General features: G+C 35.4%; 3 protein-coding genes across 4 annotated transcripts; 2 read left to right on the top strand and 1 right to left on the bottom strand.

Moving 5' to 3' along the window:
* Positions 1-396: 396 nt before the first annotated feature.
* Positions 397-7,221, top strand: LOC106131501 (F-box/WD repeat-containing protein 4). Its single transcript, XM_013330614.2, has 8 exons — positions 397-912; positions 1,064-1,139; positions 1,520-1,755; positions 2,092-2,312; positions 2,836-2,989; positions 3,313-3,445; positions 4,182-4,319; positions 5,241-7,221. The coding sequence occupies exons 1-8, from the start codon at positions 704-706 to the stop codon at positions 5,415-5,417; spliced, it is 1,344 nt and encodes a 447-aa protein (XP_013186068.2). The 5' UTR covers positions 397-703; the 3' UTR covers positions 5,418-7,221.
* A 1,433-nt stretch (positions 7,222-8,654) lies between these two features.
* On the top strand, positions 8,655-10,522 carry LOC106131677 (uncharacterized). Its single transcript, XM_013330848.2, has 4 exons — positions 8,655-9,194; positions 9,389-9,537; positions 9,808-9,919; positions 10,259-10,522. Exons 1-4 carry the CDS (start codon positions 8,917-8,919, stop codon positions 10,404-10,406), a joined length of 687 nt encoding a protein of 228 aa, XP_013186302.2. The 5' UTR covers positions 8,655-8,916; the 3' UTR covers positions 10,407-10,522.
* On the bottom strand, positions 10,218-19,113 carry LOC106131676 (uncharacterized). Of its 2 annotated transcripts, none has more exons than XM_013330847.2 (13): positions 18,638-19,113; positions 16,887-18,490; positions 16,222-16,338; positions 15,871-16,007; positions 14,895-15,049; positions 14,120-14,202; positions 13,508-13,600; positions 12,825-12,910; positions 12,390-12,477; positions 11,795-11,919; positions 11,536-11,622; positions 10,768-10,903; positions 10,218-10,358 (listed from the first exon to the last, which is right to left on the bottom strand). In XM_013330847.2, the coding sequence occupies exons 1-12, from the start codon at positions 18,762-18,764 to the stop codon at positions 10,780-10,782; spliced, it is 2,826 nt and encodes a 941-aa protein (XP_013186301.2). In that variant the 5' UTR covers positions 18,765-19,113; the 3' UTR covers positions 10,218-10,358; positions 10,768-10,779. The 2 variants fall into 2 exon arrangements, with proteins under 2 accessions (XP_013186301.2, XP_060805810.1); XM_060949827.1 differs by having other exon boundaries at positions 14,895-15,031.
* Positions 19,114-19,414: the final 301 nt, after the last annotated feature.

Here is a 19,414-nt window from a genome sequence, read left to right as displayed (position 1 = left end):
TCAGTTTCAATTGCCTCATCTTCAATAGAGTAACCTGCACTGATGACTCTCATGCACAAACAGCTATATTCCACAATTGTTTTTCGTAGGTTTAGCCGATTTCAAGAAAAGGAAAATACGTTTTTAAATGTAAAAAAAAACGAAAGTGATTGGCATTATGCTACATGCCAAAAAACTATTTTTTTTATGTTCAGCTAGAACGAAACTGAAACGAAAAAACAAGGAACGTTCTTTAGGTAAAAAGTCGATAACATTTTGAAAAAAATTACCATTTTCCAAGAAAATTCAAAAAATTGCCATAAACTATGGATAGTTATTGCAATAGTCAGCTAGTCAACAGTTGAGCTTCATTACTATCGATAGTATAGCTGGGTTTCAATAGCATCAACGGCAATTCCGCTATCGATACTATTGCTTTTACTTAATTATCGAGAGACTATCAATAGTGGACTATCGATCGATGAGCAACACTACCACAAACTAAATTAAAGTAAATTAATATCTGTGAAGTAAATTAATATCTATGTCTATGCTGTGATCTGTGCTGTGCATTTTAAAATATTATCTGTGGCAAAATATTTTTTATTTTTATAGGTTTCTGATAGTGTTTAATTATATTATGTACTTTACTTCTTAAATGTTTTTCTAGTTTTTTAGTTACATTATTACCTCCCGCGAGTAATATTGTCAGCTTTAAAATACAATGGCATACAATCTTCGTTCATCTAAATTTACACTTCTTACGTTACCTACCGAAGTGTTAACATATATTTTAATAAAATTAGATAAACATGATTTGCGGAATCTCATGTTAACGTGCAAATTCCTAAAAGAATTTATTAAGAACAACAATACAGTTTGGAGATCTCAACCGCATGAACAGATGTTAATATTCAACAGCTTAGGAAGCAGGTAGATAGACATTATCTTTTAACGAACATCGTTTATGAAATTGTAGGTATTTTCCATAAGTTTTTAAATTAATTATTATAGGAATCAAACTAATAATAATAATGTTGCTTAAGTACAAAGGCTATAAATAACTTTAAAACATTTGTTACAGCAAGCGGGACTACTTCACTGTGTTTGATCGTTGCAGAATATCATTTAATTGGCGCAAAGGAATATACAGAAACAAGGTTCTCATAATGTAAATTTAAAAAATACATACATACATATAGACACATGTATAGCAGTCTTGAAAGGACTGAAAGGCCACATTCAGCCGTAAAGATAAAATTTAAAATAATCATATCAAATATTTCCAAAGCCTTTAAAATCTGCAAAGAAAGAACCTTTCTATAGGTGAAATTCTCAACCATGAAAATTCTTCTGTATAGTATTTCCAAAGATTTGCCCTTACAAACACATAACCAAAGTTACAAACTTTATAATTTGATTGAATATATTTTTCTGATAGATTATATATCAGAGTAAAATCTTAATATATAATATATATATAATCTTAAGAGTAACAAACAAAATTTTGCATGATATTATATATGTATTATGTTTTTAGATACTTCTCCGGCATAATGAAAACTTTATGCCGTGGTTAAAATTTCACAATTCTGAGATCTTGTTAATGGCTTTTGGTTCAAAACTTCATGGGTATAAATCAGATAGAACTGGGACACCTGATTGTAAAAAGGCTGCATGGGAGGTAATAATGCCCACTGTAGAAAGGCATGATGTACGTACTAATGATATATCAAGATTTGTTTTCAAAGACGGATTTCTTGTATGTGGAAACAGGTAAGAATTTAATTGATTGTAGTAAATATTATTCAAATCTCAAAATTTAAACTTGTTCCACTGTTAATTATTTTATTTTCCCAAGACCATGGGGCAGCACTGAAAATATTGCATTTACTTTTTATATATTAATAATATTTGACCTGTATTTCCAGAATAGTTTGATTAGATTGAGTTGTTCATCTATGTCTTCTGATTGATTTTTAAAATAGGAAGGTGTAGATAAACATCTCTTGATCCTGTCTTCATTAATCAATAGTAGTAGCTCTAAGACAGCTTTCATTTATCCTCTCAATATGAACGAAACATCCGTGAACCAGGCCCTTTGACTTTCAGAGATGGCTGCTTTGCAGTGTATAAGGCAGAGGACATAACCAAAAGCCCACAATTAATGTGTCATGTGGTTGATTGTCATAACAACGGGTATTATGAGGTGACTGCAGTAGAAATGATTAACAGAAAGACACTGAACCCTACTGTAGTGAGCGGTTCCAACAACTGTTCAACTTTAAAAATGTTTAGCATAAAATCAGATAAAAATCCTAAAACATTTAATGGTATGTGTGTTTAAAATGCCTTGTATTTCATTTGTTTTTCAAGTCCCAAGAAAAACGGTTACCTGTTGAGTTGGCAGCTGTGACACAAGATAGACAATTGCTTAAAATCTACTCGCCAAGTTTATTGATATTCCTCCTGACATTCTCAGTTATATCTTCACATATTTGCCCAGGGTGGATGGACCAATTTGGGTTAAAATTTGCAAAAAAAAAATGAACAAATTGACAAATTTTTATCTTCTATAAGGTTTATGAAATATACATACATACATACATAAAATCACGCCTCTTTCCCGGAGGGGTAGGCAGAGACTACCTCTTTCCACTTGCCACAATCTCTGCATATTTCCTTCGCTAATTTTATGAAATATTTGTGTAGTAAAGTTAAAAATTCCTTTTAATGGAAAAATTAAGGTATAGTATTGTGAGGGAGAAATGAAAATGGGAAACTTTCACCTTACAGTGAAACAATATCTTTAATTTTTGCCTCACACCAAAAACTTAAATTTGTTTCATATTGTAGATGTACCTATGTTCTCCTATGACAACAAAGATATTACAAATATAGAAGTAAAAAATGGGAGAGGATTTAGCTGCATGCATTTAAATTCAATGAATGACAGACTAATAGTTGGACTCTATGAAAATAGTAAGCCTATTTTGATTGATGTCAACACGTAGGTGTATTTTTTATCGTAATAATATGCAAATTATACAAATTTTAGTAAATTTTAACCATTCCATAGTAGAGAAGGAACCATATAGTGTCAGCATCTCTGTCTATTGTGGAAATGTTCAACTAAAAAGGGCAAACTCTTTCATTTTTCACTAAAAGCCTTACTTTTACTTTTTTCTCCAAATACCTAATATGTTTAATCACTGTGAACTTTGGCAAAGTAGAGAAATTGCATGCTTATATAATATTTGGTCATATCATTAGTTTCTTCATCAAAAATACACGTTAGACTTTTTCTAATTTAAGTAATATTATCTGTTTCAGGGGAACAGTAATGATGACTCAAAATGGATCCAGAAATGTCGTGAGAGATGTTCAGTGGCACGATAATAATGTTGTCGTTTACGTCACTTATTTTGGAATGTTGCAATGCATTGACACTCGGACGCATCAAGTGGTAAGTAGGAATAAAAACTTTTGTATTCTAAATCCTTCTCCTAAGTGTTACAAACACTTTCCTGAAATCCGCATCAAAATAGGTTCAGCAAAACGCGAGATAATCGCGGAAAAACTACATACAGCTCTAACCGAGAACCGCCTCTTTTTTTGAAGGCGGTTAAACCATATTAATCTTACATTTTTGACAACAACTCCACACAGATCTGTGGAACCCAAGTATTTGACGAACAATGAAGAGGAGAGCTGACCCCAAGTGAAATGGGATAGGCAAAGATGTAATATACTTACCTTACACATTGACCAAAGTGCTGACTCACACACATCACGGCCAAATCCTACAGAGCACATATCAGCATCATATAGTCATAAGAATCCAAAGTTACGTTTAGCAGTATAACTAAGAGACGGAAATAACAGGTGGCCTTCCAGTCTTTGCAAGACGGCTCTGTCTACCCGGATAAAGACGTAATTAAATGTATGTGTGTGGTTTTGCCGTGAATTTATAAAGTAAAATAACTAGTTGATATCTTGGGACTTTGATTTGATTTTTTAAGGAGCTATTTAAGCTATTTGCCGTTTGGAAATATCCATAAAATAAACTATGTTAAGTATATTAATAAAATAGGTCAATTCAGCAAGATTAATGTATGCCGAATTTCATTAAAATTTGTTCCATTTGTTACGTATATTTTATAATATTTATATAAGCTAATATAAAGTATGAATATTTGCAGGTTTTTGACACATTTGACCCGTTCCAATCGTCTCTATACTGCGTGAAAACTGATGGGTTCCGATCGTTGGTGGTTGGTGCCTCAGAGTATTGTCGATGTTCTTTATTTGATATACGATATTCAAAAGGTCATCTTCAAGTAAGTTTATTTATTATGATACTCTAAATAAGTTTTTCTTAAAAATTCGTATAAACGGAGCACTGTTATCCAAACAATATCTTCTTAAAATTTTGCGTATATATAATTAAAGAGCCTGGAGAAGCCGCTTTCATCTGGGTAAAAACTATAGTTCCCGTTGGATAAGCGAAAAGCCTGTATTATTTTGTATAAAGGTGCGCTAAATTCGTGCGGGCGAAGCGGCGGGCAAAAGCTAGTCCAATAAAGTTAATAAGTACATACTATATTAATATTACAAACATACATACATACCATCACGCCTGTCTCCCATTGGGGTAGACTGTGAATTACTACTTGCTACGATCCTTACAGACCTCTTCAGCTTCCTCCACACTCATTAAGTATTTTCATGCATATTCGACGATTACAGGTACACTAAACATCTCCCTTTTCAAGATCAGACAGTCAGCTCTGTCTTATAAATTCCTTTCGTTAGTCTGTTCTCATCCATTCGCTCGACATTTACATTTATATTATGCATTAACCACTGATTTTAAGAAACTAATATTTTTTACTTACCTTATAGGTATTCAGAAAAGATTAATGATAATTCATTTTAACTTTAATCATAATGCAATTTTTAAGGTTGTTTAGCAAAATGGTTGAATTGAAACCTTACTAGTTTCGTTACGTACATATGTCTGTCTCATCATAGATTTTTACATTATAGAAATCAGAATAATAATAGCCGATTTATATGACAACTATTTTAAGCGACAGACTATGTTTGGCAGTGTTTTTGTGCTCGCGAAAGTGTTTTCTTTGCCTAAGACAACACGATCTTCATATATAATTTTATTCCGTCGACACCTATACTTACTCAAATGTTTACATTGTACTTACATGTTTGAAATTAATGTTTATTTATTTTGTCTCTTTTAGCTTTTTTATACTCAGAAAAGGCAATCTCCCGTCTATAGTTTAGATTTTGATTCAACAAAACTTATCGCGGCGGTGGATCGGAATGTTGCAGTTTTGAATTTTGATGATATACATTATGGAGAAAGGAAAGACTATTCACAACAATTTCAATTAATTCATTATTCAAACGATTTATAATGTGAAGATGTGTCCATATAAATTGAGGTTGAAAAGCTAACAGATTTGATAGGAAACTCACCATTTTATTTAGGAAAGAATCCCCGATTTTGTCACGTATTGTTTGTCCAGGCTTTCCCATTCACTTTCCTGGTATAGCTGCAAATTCAAACTGCTTCCATTCATCCTCTCCACGTGACCAATTAATCGAATCATGATTTTCTCCTATTCCTGTATTGTATTTTAAGATATTATGTATTCCATAAGGTTCAGCTAAGAGTACTTTTTTTGAACTTATGCTACGAAATTGAAATAAACATAAAGTATAACCTCAATTTATATGGATATACAACCCGTTGGAAATATCTGTGAACCTGCCTTGATAACGTCATGCAAACTGGAGAGAGCAAAAAAATCGAGATGCAAAAAAAAAGAAATATATTTTTTTGTGTGCCTGTACAGGGTGAGTTTTTATTCAACTGCATAAATTTAACTGTTAAGTGTACTTATCTAAAGGTTATTTAAAAACGTTAAAAGAAAAATATCGGTTTATATTTCAGAAAGTACGATAAAAAATAATAGTATCAAAATCCACTATCCTAAATACGTCATATCACCCCGGCCGGCGGAAAAGCGACGCGTAAGATTCATAGGTCAACGTCAATTAATTTTTCAGACATTTATTACATGTTTAGTTTTAATTTCTTTTTGTAGTATTGGTCTTTAATAAAGCGTGTGACGTAGTTTTTCAGGGTTTTTAAAATGTGAAAATGATGACGTTTAATGACGTTTAATTTAAATAAAAATAGGCTTAAACGGCTCAGAAGCATGGGTATAGTCTATGTTTAAAAGGATGCAGTTGTTTTAAATGTCACACTGTATATTTTTATACTTTTATACAACGCCTTAAAATAAATTTCGGTACCCTAAAGACTTTATTAGTTATTTCTTACGGCGTCTTTTTGGCCGGGAAAGTTCAGCTCCTGTTTGGCTATTTTCAAAATCTTTTTTATTGGTATAAAAATTTTATTGGTCATTAAAAATATCGACCCGCCGAACACCTCTCCGTGTACCTCGTCTGTATAACCACGACTACTGACAAGAGTGCTCGACTAGGAAGAAGACTAAAGAACGTATAGCGCATAAATCAAAACTATCTAGATCAATTTTCTTTTTGTATTTTTTAAGCTTCTCCCCTGGTGTCGAGTCGGGAGCATAATAGTCTCCGTGGTAATAGAAGCTGACGTACTAGGTTATGGATCTTCTTCGAAGGACGTCATCTCTTCCTGAACATTTGCCTCTCTAGTTGTTTCTGACAGAATTTGTAATTTTTTTGCTTCGTTCTTTATTTTCATTATGGTCGTTTTAGATAATCCAGTTGCTGCACATGCCTTTTTTGTTACTTGTTCAACCGTGCTGTTTTTTATTGTCAAAGAATTTAATTACTTTGAGCACTAAATTCTACTCGGCACCATAGTACCACCACAGAGAAACAATACACAAACAATAATGCGATTACCAAAGTGAGATACACGTGCGTTGGCAACGGTACTGGATAGACGATAACGTGCGGAGGGGCGGGGTTCGCAGACATTTCCGACAGGTTATAAGTAGGTAAGTTGCGCTTGTAAAAAATGTATATAATTTAATGAAATATATGAGAGATTATAAATGATTGACCTCTTTTATTTGAATATTTAAGAATAATTAGATCCTGACATTTAGTACAATTATTTCAAGTATGAGGATCAGGACGGGAGTAGGAGTTTTAGTAATGACAGCAGCATCTGCTTTCAATAAAGGCGGGTTATAGCAATAGAAGAAAAGTGTGTCATTGATGTAGTGTGCCGGTGTTGAACCAGGTTCAAATGATGACGGGAGCATTACCTACCACTGACTCTTTTCTGTATTAGTTATACATATAACATTTTTTTACCAAAAAAATCCATCTTCAGGACGGAAACTAAAAAGTAAAAAATAAATTAACTATGTACTACAAATAATTTTGACTTTATGCGATAAATTAAAAGAAACATAAACAATTAAATTGTTAAGTAGATACTAATAATTATGAAGATGGTGCCTTATTTCAATAATTAAGTTAGGAAAAAAAGTTCTATATGAAAATTAAACAATTTTTATTAGTAAAGGTAAAAATTTATTTGTTACTGCATTTAGTTTTTTGTAGTATTTACTTGGCACCATCTTCAAAATTATTAAATGCTTAATAATTTAATTGTTTATGTTTCTTTTAATTTATCACTTATAAGGTCGAGATTATTTGTAGAAGTTAATTTTTTCTTTTAAGTTTCCGTTTTGAAGTTTGTTTTTTTTTGGAAAAATATCAGTCCAAACCCATTTAGATGAATGGTCTCAGTAATATAATATATTAAGTAATATAATTTATATATCAATAATAATAATATAAGTTAATGAAGCCCAAACACAAAGTACTTGCTTTAAACCGTTGAGGAGTTCCCTCGACTGCCTTTCCCTGCATTATCAGATCAACACCAAGTCCTCATGAATTATAGGGCTTTTAAATTCTTTATATGTTCCTTAAGAAACAAGTCGGAATCACAATTTTTTCTAGAGTTTCCCTCAATTTCTTCAGGATTCCACTATCAGATCCTGTTTCCTTACTATGGGACCACCCATGGGATACCTACTCCCTTTCCAACAAAAAAAAATAAAATGGTTCGTATCGTATCCGCGGACATACATAAAAAAAATTCGGTCGTATTGAGAAACCTCCTTTTTTTGAAGTCGGTTAAAAATCACGCCATTTTCCCGGAGGGGTAGGCAGAGACTACATCTTTCTGCATACTTCCTTCGCTTCTTCCACATTCATCTCTCTTCATGCAAGCTCGGCGGTTTCGGATACTCTTGACCTGACCTTTTCCCAGGACGTCCTTAATTTGATATAGGTAAGTAGGTACATATATCCTTTATTAGGTATACACATTTAATTAGCGCTTTCTAACCGATGCTCTTATCTGATATCGAGAAAGCACCGCGAGGAAACCTGCACATTATGACAAGATGTGTAACCATGATCCAATATGGTTAAGGATCTTCTGCAAATGTTGCAAACGCGTCGTATATATCCTTACCAGCACGTGGCACTATGCTAGCTTCAAAACCACATAGCCAAGCCATGGTGCGATTCGAACCTTGGTACGGGTTCTTGTTGTTATATCTTACCATTTTTAAATATTAACTTAATATACATAATTATAATGTCTAAAGAACCGTAATCATGCATAAGTAGTTCTCTCTCTATCAATTTTTTTTAATCGGTTAAAAGAAAAAAGGCAGCTGTCAGCCAAAGCTCAGCTGACGAATGGCTGACACTGACACAATGACAAACAACAACAAAACGAATGGGTACATGAACCTAACCTCCAAAATAGTTTTCGATATTTTAAATTATTAGAGCACCACTATGATGTAAACTAAAAAAGTATTTCAATAGCCGTTTCTATCAGAACTTCTTCATCAGCATCCCAGTATATCCAGCATGTTTAGAACGAAACTTGTGAATATCGTCCGATCTGCTGCCAAGGTGCAAAGAACATTGATACCAAGACTACGAAAGGTTACCCCATTATCCGTAGGATTACTAGCTACTGTATATTGCGAAGAGAACCAAAACGAATACAATGAGTTGAATATGTCATGGAGTGATGACAATTTGGAGCACGAATTCTTGATACGCCAAGCAACAACAGTAAATGTGAACGCCGCTACGCAATTGCTCACAGTAACTTTAGTGGCTATACATGATACCAGTGAAAGGTATATTTCTAACCAGCCCTCTTTTTGTATTCAGGTGTCTCCTTGTATTTAAAAAAACTATGGATTTAAAGTTGTTGCAAGTAGCTACTGCATTTCTGACCTTATGCAGTTCAACCATTACATACATATCCTTTGAATAAGAGTAACCTGACTACATTTATGAATTTTTGAAAGAGCTGTCTTCATTTTTCTAGACTAAGGGAGGCTCTTACAAAAGAAATATGTCTGGTGAAACAAGCATTAGAGTGGGGAGAGAATGCGACACCCCCACAGCACTGGGACGAGCTGGTGGCAGTAAGGGGTTCACTCCGAGACCTCAAGCATAATCTACGCACATTATTTGGTAAGCATAGATTGAGAGTATAGATGTAACTCCATTCCATCATTTAGCCAAATAGACAGCTGATGTATGAAGATTGAGATGTAAAGAAATTATTTACTTCCATTTTATAATTTTTTGTCTTTTATCATGCTTTCTAGTTTAGAGTAATATGTTGTGAATACAAAAGTAGACATGTCTTATTGGTGTGAATTCATGTCAGTACTATTGTTTTAGGCATGATAAATGCTTATATGTTTAGAAACTAAATACAGTGTACAAGTCTTGTTTAAGGTTATATGGATTATGCTGAAAAGTTAGCCACAGTGGCTGCTGAAATATCTTATCTTTCTGGAAACACTACAGCATCAGATGCTATTTGTGAGAGAATAGACCATGCATGCAGGTAAGTCAATTAATAAAAACTAAATACAAATGAGAAAACATTTAATAAAGCATTACTTTATATATTGTAATTAAAAAAAAGGATTTTCCAATTTTTCTTAAATTATAATTTTTGTCAAAGATAAAATTAACAAAACTATAATAAACTAGGCGTATTTCATTGATATTCCATATTATTTAACCTTATTTTAAAATCAACAATAGTCACTTCTTTTGACTGCTAACATTGTAATATTTATGTAACAAAAATTTTACATATATGTAAACAAAATATTAATTAGTGTTATCATATAATGGTTTAATATAATTATATACATTATTGGCAGTATTTTTGTGTCAGGACTTGTAATGCCCAGAAGCAGTTGACGCACGAGCTTCAACAAGAGAGCTTGGAACTCCAGCAGCAAGCCATCATGAGCTCCCCACAGCTCGAGGAGAAACTGAAACAAGGGTTCAGTGATGACAACAGAAACAAACGAAAAACTTGATGTTATTCTACAATACGTCTCATTAGTCTATTCAATAACAATTACAATATCTAGGAGTAATTTTAAAATTTCTATTTTTCATAGTTTATAATAAACTTAGAATATGACTGGCTGAAGTTATTACTTTTACTTTATATCATCTGTTTCACTTTAAATTTACATCTTATATTGACAGGATTACTTGAAGGTAGGAAAAATATTGTCATTTAATAACTTCAGAGAAGTGAGGATATTAAAGGCACCAAGCTAAGGAAGTATTTTAAAATTCTTGACAAGACTATTGAAATAAACAATCATAAAGTTACTTGACAAATTTCTCCATGGATTTTGAAAGAACTAACAAAAGGTGCAGATGACATACTTGTTCCTCTGTTCAAAACGTGGCGTCCTTGTTGAGATGAGTCTCGATGTCGACACGGCATATGGGGCAGTGCTTGTTGGTGCTTAGCCACTGGTCAACACACTCCATGTGGAACAGGTGCATGCATGGAAGGCGTCTGAAAAGGTGAACTTTATTCAATATGTCCTTCTAAATTATCAGCAATTGGCTATGGTAGAAAAAAAAGACGAATACTTTTTTCTTTCGAGTCTTTAATTTGTATCCATACTTATAAATATTTAAAATGCAAAAGTTACCTGTTACGCTTTCAAGGATAAACCGTTAGACTGATTTTGATGAAATTTACAAAAGCCTTAGGGCATAAGGTCTGACTTTTGAACATTTTGTTTTATGCTATAAAGTTTTTAATAAGTAAATAAAATTTAATATGGATGTTATAATCAGAGGATAATAAAGGCTACTTTTTCTGGAAATGCTCACGGGAGCCCCAGGGTAAAAGCTAGTGGTAATTAATGAATTGAAAAGACATTTTTTTGCACGGCAAAACAAATCAACATATTTTTTAAAAAGGAAGTAGGAATGAATTGTGATTTGCGGGAATATAACAAAAAATAAGCCTGCAAATTTTAATAGGTAAAAATAAAAATGGTCATGGTAAGTTCACGAACTCCAGTGGTTATTCTGATGAACACAAAAACAAATTTGTGTGTAAACTGTCTTGTATCAAGTCTTGTCTTCAAGAATATTAAATAAAGAATGAAACGTGACATAAGTATTGTTTTGTATTACCTGCAGTCTGAGTCAACCTCGAAGATGGACAGGCAGATGGTACACTTTTCGTCTTGGTGGTGCGGCGCGGGGGCGGCGTAAGCGTGTCTGTAAATGTCATAAGATTTGTTTAAATAAATAATCTGCAGAATTTGAGCTAGATACTTAATTAGAAATTAGGCATTCTTTTTGTAGACGATGGAGCTAGTTGTCATCATTTATTGAATCTCAATTCCATCATCAAGCTATACAGCTGACGACTGTTAGGCCTGTGTAGTACCTGTAGGTGTTCCTCTCGATGACGGCGGAGCTGGCGCCGCGGTGCGCCGCTCGCCGAGCCTCGGCCGCCGACGCGGCGCGCACCACGGCTACCATTTGTGCTGCGAACGCCGCGTTCGAACTTTGCTGAACAAATAGGTAACGTATAAAAACAAATTAAGAATTATTTTAAAATTTGAAAAAGAAAGAGGCATTCGGGCGCGATTATTTCAGCACTGCAAGGAACTTAACAGAATAGGTGTTGATTACTTTACAGTATTCTCTATTTGGTATTTTTCGGATTGAAAATTAATATTAATTATAGTTTCCCTAAAAAACAACAATATTTATTAAAAATTTCATGTTCTGCCATCTCGACGTGTTCCCAACTGCACGCTCCGCTATGCTTCGGGGCCTGGAGTTCGCAAATTTGGTATACTTTCTGTTTAGAATTCTAAATGGAAACCAAAACGTACTTAGGTACCTTCTTAATCGTTAATTTTTCAAAAAATATATTGTAATTTTTCAGCTAAATAACTTCTTTTCTCCAACTAAATGATAGTGGCAACCCAATGAGAGAATAAATGTTAATTAGACAGATGCAATAAATTATATACCATTACTGAGGGCTGGATTGAGATATGTAGATGAGGCGGATGCATCTGTAGGTAGTGGTGCATGTGGTGGTGAATATGTGGCCCCTCACTGAAATCAACATATTAAAATTATTATATTATGGGGTCAACAATAGAAAAAACCAAAGACTCATGTACGAAAGGTTTCATCCATACTAATATATACTCTTCACAATTAAAACCACTAACCGATCTTTACTTATTGTGCATGCATGTAGTATGGAGTACCACCTACAGAGACGGACATATGGCGCTTTTCACGCGGGCAGAGCTGCGGGTAAAAGCTAGTACCTTACAAACTACTTTCGTTGATCGTCTACGATTTTGTTCAAATGTTATTTCGTTATATGAAGTCATCGATTGTTATGAAGTCGTATTTGTTAAAAAGTTATGTTTGGCACATAGAATAATACTCACAGCATCATAGGCGCGGAGACTCCGGACGCGAGCCCTTGAGGCGCACGATTGGAACTCAAGTCGTGAGGCTCGAGCTCATCTGGGAACTGACGAAACAAATACACTTTTATAAGTTACACTTAGGCAAAAATCTAATATCTATTCTATTCTATTATATGTATGGCGCGGAAATATTTGAACAGAGCTCGCCATTTGAACCCGCGAACTGAACTGTAAGCTATTATGAGTGAGATAGAAAGAGTCAAGTTGTGTATTTGAATTTTAGGTTTAATGTAAGTACTTGTAAAAAGGTCGTTATTTTATTGGATTTTTATTCGGTTTGATTGGGCGGTAGGAAGCGCTATTCCCAGCCAGACAGCCTTCTTTTTAGGGATCTATACCTACCTACTGGATGAAAACGGAACCCTATTTCTAACCATCCGCTCTGTCACCAGGCTGTATCTCATAAACAGTGATAGCTAGAAAGCTGATATTTAACCAACCAAGTAAACTCCATAGGAACATTTCCCAGAAGAAATATAAACAAACAAAAATATTACAATAAAGCTCACAATACTAAAATTTTACAATACATCAAGACCTATTTCTAAAGGATATATATATATACGGTATGTAAAATGACGTATAATCGTATATTACGGCTTTTTTTATTTTGTTCTCGGCAGTCGAGTATATAGACTTACTGCTAGTAAGGTGGCGGTGGGCGGAGACACCGCGTACGGGTTGAGGCCGAGGCCCCCGCTCATGTCTCCCATCATGCTGCGACGCTGCACTTCCTAAAATATCAAAATTTATTTTTAATCCATATGATAAACAATAAATATATAATGGTACGTTTGGATTTTGAAGAGACATTTCCAATATGCCATGTGGTTCAGAATAGGATATCTTTACTATGGATGTCGTTAAAGGCGTCTATGGGAATAGGCGCACGATTCGGTAGCGAAGAAAAGACATTGCTTGTGCCAGCTGCTTCTCTTGCAGATTCTTTTTTTCTTTGAATCCCAATTCCTTAACTCGTTAGATCTGCCTACCCAATAAAGGATAAAGACGTGATTTAATGTATGTATAAATAATAGTACGAATACTCGTATGTTTGGATATTTGGAGAGACAGTTTCGGTTTAATAGAGATTCAGAATCTTATGTTAGGTAGTAGATTTTCATCCTGTTATTGCAAAAAGTAACACATGGGAATACCTGCAAAAAAACTGGTGATTTACCAAAGGGAAAAATAATTATAAAAAGTTATCAAAGTAATATTTTAAAACTTGAGAGTAAAATATAAATAGTTACCAGCATGTGTTGTTGTCGGTGCCACAGTCGTTCGTGAAGCAGGTACGGCGGCGCTATCGTCACGTCGCGGCGTCGGTCACCCACTGAACGAAATAAACAATTAACAATAAAAAATACAGAAAAAACCCCTTAAATTATCAATCCAATAGTCAAGGCTATAGGAGGCCTATTTAAAAACGTCCATCTGATATATTATTGAGCTCCTTATAGTTAGTAAGTTATGCTGAAGATTTTCAAAATACCGGAGCATACTTACGTTTAGTTAAAGATCCTGTTAATCCCCGTTCTCTTGGGGATTAAGAGGATTGGGGAAGGTAGCTACATATTTAGCAAATGTCAAGTCTAAACGCAAGTTTGGATTGTGCATTGTTTATCAGTCAGTCACTCAGTAACGGAAGAGTTTTATATACATACATGTATATTCTATATGTATTATATATATAAATATATAACAAAAATAGTAACTGATCGATGTCTGTACTTGAAGGATATTGGAAAAAAAATCGATAGGATGTATCTGCATGATCAAAAAAAAACAAAAATGTGATTTTTTGAATGAACATATGTTTGTACTCTCGCGTAAACTATTGCTCCGCTTTAATGAGGTTATCTCAGGCTTGGTCCAACTCAAAAACTGGTATATAACATCCCCACGCCACTAAGGAGCAATACAGAGGATCAACTTTTTAACATATATTGAAATTGTCAGTGAAGTTTTACGGCGAACGAAGTCGCGGGCAACAGTCACATAGAATATAGATAAACTGTATCTCACTGTGCGCGTGCAGCGGCGTGTGGTGCGAGTGCGGCAGCACGGTGTGCGTGGCGGGCGGCGGCTGCGGCGGGTGCGCCGCGCGGTGCGCCAGCGGCGGCGCGCAGCTGCAGCCGCGGCACGGCAGCATGCAGCGGAGTCTGCGCGACGGATACACACTATAAACATGGTGCCGCTTTTATCACGTCTTTATCCTTTACGGGGTAAAATCGGTCTCGAAAATAATGATAGGCCACGTTTAGCCGTATGGTGTTATGATGGAATTGAGATTCATATAAATATAAATTTGTTCCTCCGTTTAAGAACAGTTTGAGTGAATTTCTCTGCAGTTGTACTATAAATTGATTTATTGATAACCGGTGCTGACTGGAAAATATAATAATATGAGTTTTGTTCTCCTGTCTGATCTCCAGCCACAATACGGTTAAAAATGTTGTTATATTTTTAAATTTACAATTATGCTTAAACAGGAAAGGAAATGATAAAAAACAAAAGATTGAGAACTTGTGAGAAAATGTTTATAAAATCGACTGAAATGCGTTACAAAATTGTTATAAATTGATTATGTATGGAAAATCAAACCACTGATTAAACATTTGATAAAAACGCATTCTTGGATTCTTGTAAAAACTAATACCTTAAATCCTGCCATTCTCGGCTCTTCCCATATTTTTAAACTTTTTTTGAGGTGTGGAAAGACCTTCGTCTGCCCATCCGGCTACAGGAAGCATTGAAATGTTTTAAAAGATACTCGGTAGGATAAAGCCGCGTCAGGACTAAAGGCGAGGGTTTCTACCATGGCACCGTGTGGTTGAAGTGGTGTGTGAACCCTCCAAAAATCCTACAGAGTATTTTCACTTTGAAAAAATTTCAAAGCTGCCACTGGTATTACAAGGCTTTTCTAATCTAAGGGTTCCTGTTTCCCCAGGATCGTCTCGTTAACGTACCTAACTTATTTGGATTTTTTAATTTAAATTACCTGCTCCGTAAAAGATGCGCATGCGGCGGTTGTGTGTTGTGGTGCAGTATTGGCGGGTACACGCGCGGCGCGTCCGCGGCGGGGCGCGGCGCGGCGCTCGGCGACGCCGGGGAACTCGTCAGGTCTATCACTACACGCTGAAACATACAAATGGCATGTTATATCTTGAGGGTACATTCATCGCATTGGAGCGCAATGGATATATGAACTATTTTAGGAACAACTTTATCAAAGAATAAATAATATAATCTGGTGTGATAACCTTCTTAATAGGTGCTAAGGCTAATATTAACAAAAAAACATTAATTATAAGGGTCAATTTATCAAATATTAATGTATAATAGTTATTACTGGATTAGAATCCTCCTCCAATAGTTGCACATCATCATCAGAACTTGAATCTGACACCCAATCTAGCTGCAGGTCAGGCGCTGATAATACTGCATTTTGTCCTGAAGCTTGATCTTGCTGAAAAAAATAAAGAACAAGAATATATATTACATTATAAATAGTCATTTTAGTACATACATACATAAATTAGTCACGTCTATATCCTTTGTGGGGTAGGCAGAAACAGCAGTCTTGAAAAGACTTATTTAATAAGTCATTTACATGCATGGATAATTTTCAAAGGCCAGGCTAGAGCTATCTCTCTTGAAAAGAATTAAAGGATACTTCTACTGTATGGCTTTATGATGGAATTGAGATTCAAATAATGACCATGCCCATCGCCTATAAGAGAAATCCCAAGGTTATTTTCCCTATCCCTTAGTCGCCCTTCACGACATTTATGGAAAAGTGTTTAAGTGGTCCTATTCTTTTTTCTATTGGTGCCAGGAACCACACAGCACTAAATCACAGTGGAATGGTTCTATTTCACTAACGCACCAGAACCAACACAGCAACTTTATATTAATTTTTTCTTGTTTTACATTATATTTACATTATAATAAAAAATTTACTGGGCTGATGGCTACTTATTAGTACAATTACATAACATAGCAATAACCACTAACTTGAGTATTTGCAGGTCTGCTTTCACCAGTTTGTTGTTGAGTCTGACATGCTCTCCCTGCACTAGTGCCCGGCTGAGGTGAACCATCACCTCCTCTGTCTTCTGCTGCATCTCCATCACAACACCATCTCGCATTATCTTCATTTTGGCCTTCACGCTTAACAGAGACATTTTGTTCTACCTCCATGGGCATCGGAGGACTTGGGGGCCCTGGTTCTACTTTAACACGAGCCAGACTGCTTCTTTCTAATTTGACAGGGCATATCACAGAAGGAACTGGATTATCTCCCAGCCTTTGTGTTTGTGCTTGTACAGAATCAGTCTCCTGTTTAATATTTTGTGTACCAGGTTCCCCTTTTATCTGGGAGGTAGAAGGATTTGTTTGTGGCGCTGTTGAATTATGTGAGCAAGAGGCTGGTATTTGATGACGATGATGATGATGGTGAGGACCATTGGCGTGGTGACAGTGACTAGAATTACGCCTATGTAACTCATTTTGGCTTAAATGGATATGTGAACATGAATTTGGTAAATGATTTGACCTACAACCACAACCACGGTCATGGATTCCACAACCAGAGTTTTCTTGTTTGATATGAATTACTGGTGGATTTTGTGAACAGTTGTAATGTGCGGACTGTGCATGAGGGTAACTCCCACTAGGCCGCTGACTGTTACAGTTGTGCTCCACTTGCTGTATGTTACCGGTATTAGCGTCGCCTCCAGCTTGAGTACCAACATCAGCTTGTTCACCTGGCTCTCTTTTGATATCAACCCTTAGAGGCAAGTCATTGGCACTGCTACTGTTTCCTTTGCTATTACCAGCACCCGCAGGTGGTTGGTGACTGACCCCATTATCACATTGTCTTTTTCTTGGTGCAGCAGCATTATCTTCTTCCTCTGAACTTACTTCTATTAAATTAGGGTGACTCTCATTCTCTTTTGATTGCCTCCTCCTGGGAGAAATATTTAGTTTTCTACTAGGCCTTTCCAAGTTATTAGGCATGTGATTGGTCTCCCCTGCACGTAATGGGTATGGATTAGGATATGGCCTACCATATCCAGTGCTTAGTGGATTACCACCTTCCAGGTGAGGCCGATTAGGTGGTAATATGTATGGTACAGGATGTGGCACACTGCTTGAATCATCACTGAGCACAATTACATTATTTGGATGATATGGGGCAAATGAATATTCTTGAGGTGGTCTGACACCTGCAGGATTGTGATAAAAGTTAGGGTAATAATATCCTCTTTGCTCAATTGACATAGGTTTTGGTTGGTATCTAATATTTATATCTGGGTATCTCCTTAGACCATTTACTGTTACACCTTCAGAGTTGTCACCTAACACATACCCTAGGGAGCTGGAACTGTCAGGTAGGGGCTGATATTCTTCAGGTACAGGAGTATGGGATGGCATAGGATGAGACAGAGGTGCCAAGTTGACTTCATAAGGTTGAGTGGGAGTAGTGGAATTCACATAATTTGAAGAAACTGGCTTCGGAGTCACATTTCTAGCCATTGGGGCGGCCTCAGAAGATGTTGGCATTACTTCAACATCATCATCACTTTCGGCAAATAAAGCGTCACACTCCATTTCTTCTGCAATTAAAAATGTACTTTTCTTTCAACAAATATTAGGTAGGTATTATACATTAAATAATTCCAATTAATTTCAAAGACAAAGCAATTAGTGCAAAACTTCTGAGGGTGAGGTAGTTAAAATATCTTAAACCATACAATATTTACCACTTCTAGGAGGGTTGTCAGATGTTGCAGACGTAAATACTGTGTCTAGGATAGCTGCTAATGACGACGGACCAGGGATGTCCCATGACGATGACGACTGATCACCCTCAAATCCCTTTTCCGTCATTTTATAGTATAAACAATATAGTCATTGTTTCTCAATTATTTGGCTTGCTTGACACTGACGACAGGCGGGGTTTGCTTGCTTACTTTCCACAGCCAACATGGAGTAGGCACCAGTGTTTTACGGAAATCAAATCATGATATTTTGTTTACACTCAATAATACGATTTAATAAAACAATATTTACTTTTGGAAAAGAAATCAAAACACTTATTTCAATTAACTATTACGACTCAGGAAACAAAAATATATCCCAGTTAAAATTTGCATTGCACTGTGGTGAATGATGAATTTCAAAGAATGAATAAACGAGTAGAGGTGTAGGGAGGGGAGGAACGAGACGAATGAATTGTTTTGACCAAGTTTTGACAGTATTAGGGATTGAAAAATATAGTATCCAGATGGTAACCCAAACATGGTAACTGGATAACCCGAAGATACCTATAGATTTCATGAAACCTTGATAAGTATACGGTTCCTCTGGCGCAGTTGTCAGATTTTCGACTCTGAATCAAAAGATCCCGGGTTTGATCCGCAGTCAGGTCATGATGAAAAAGAACTTTTTTTATTGGTCTTACATGTTTATTTTTTAGTAAACATAGCGTGGTTGGATTAGTAACATAAAACAAGTTTCGAATCTACTTTTAGGCTAAC

This window comes from Amyelois transitella, chromosome 20, assembly GCF_032362555.1.
Source record: "Amyelois transitella isolate CPQ chromosome 20, ilAmyTran1.1, whole genome shotgun sequence".
NCBI lineage: Eukaryota > Metazoa > Arthropoda > Insecta > Lepidoptera > Pyralidae > Amyelois > Amyelois transitella.
Note: the sequence above shows the minus strand (reverse complement) of the source record. Positions and strands in the feature narration are given on the sequence as shown.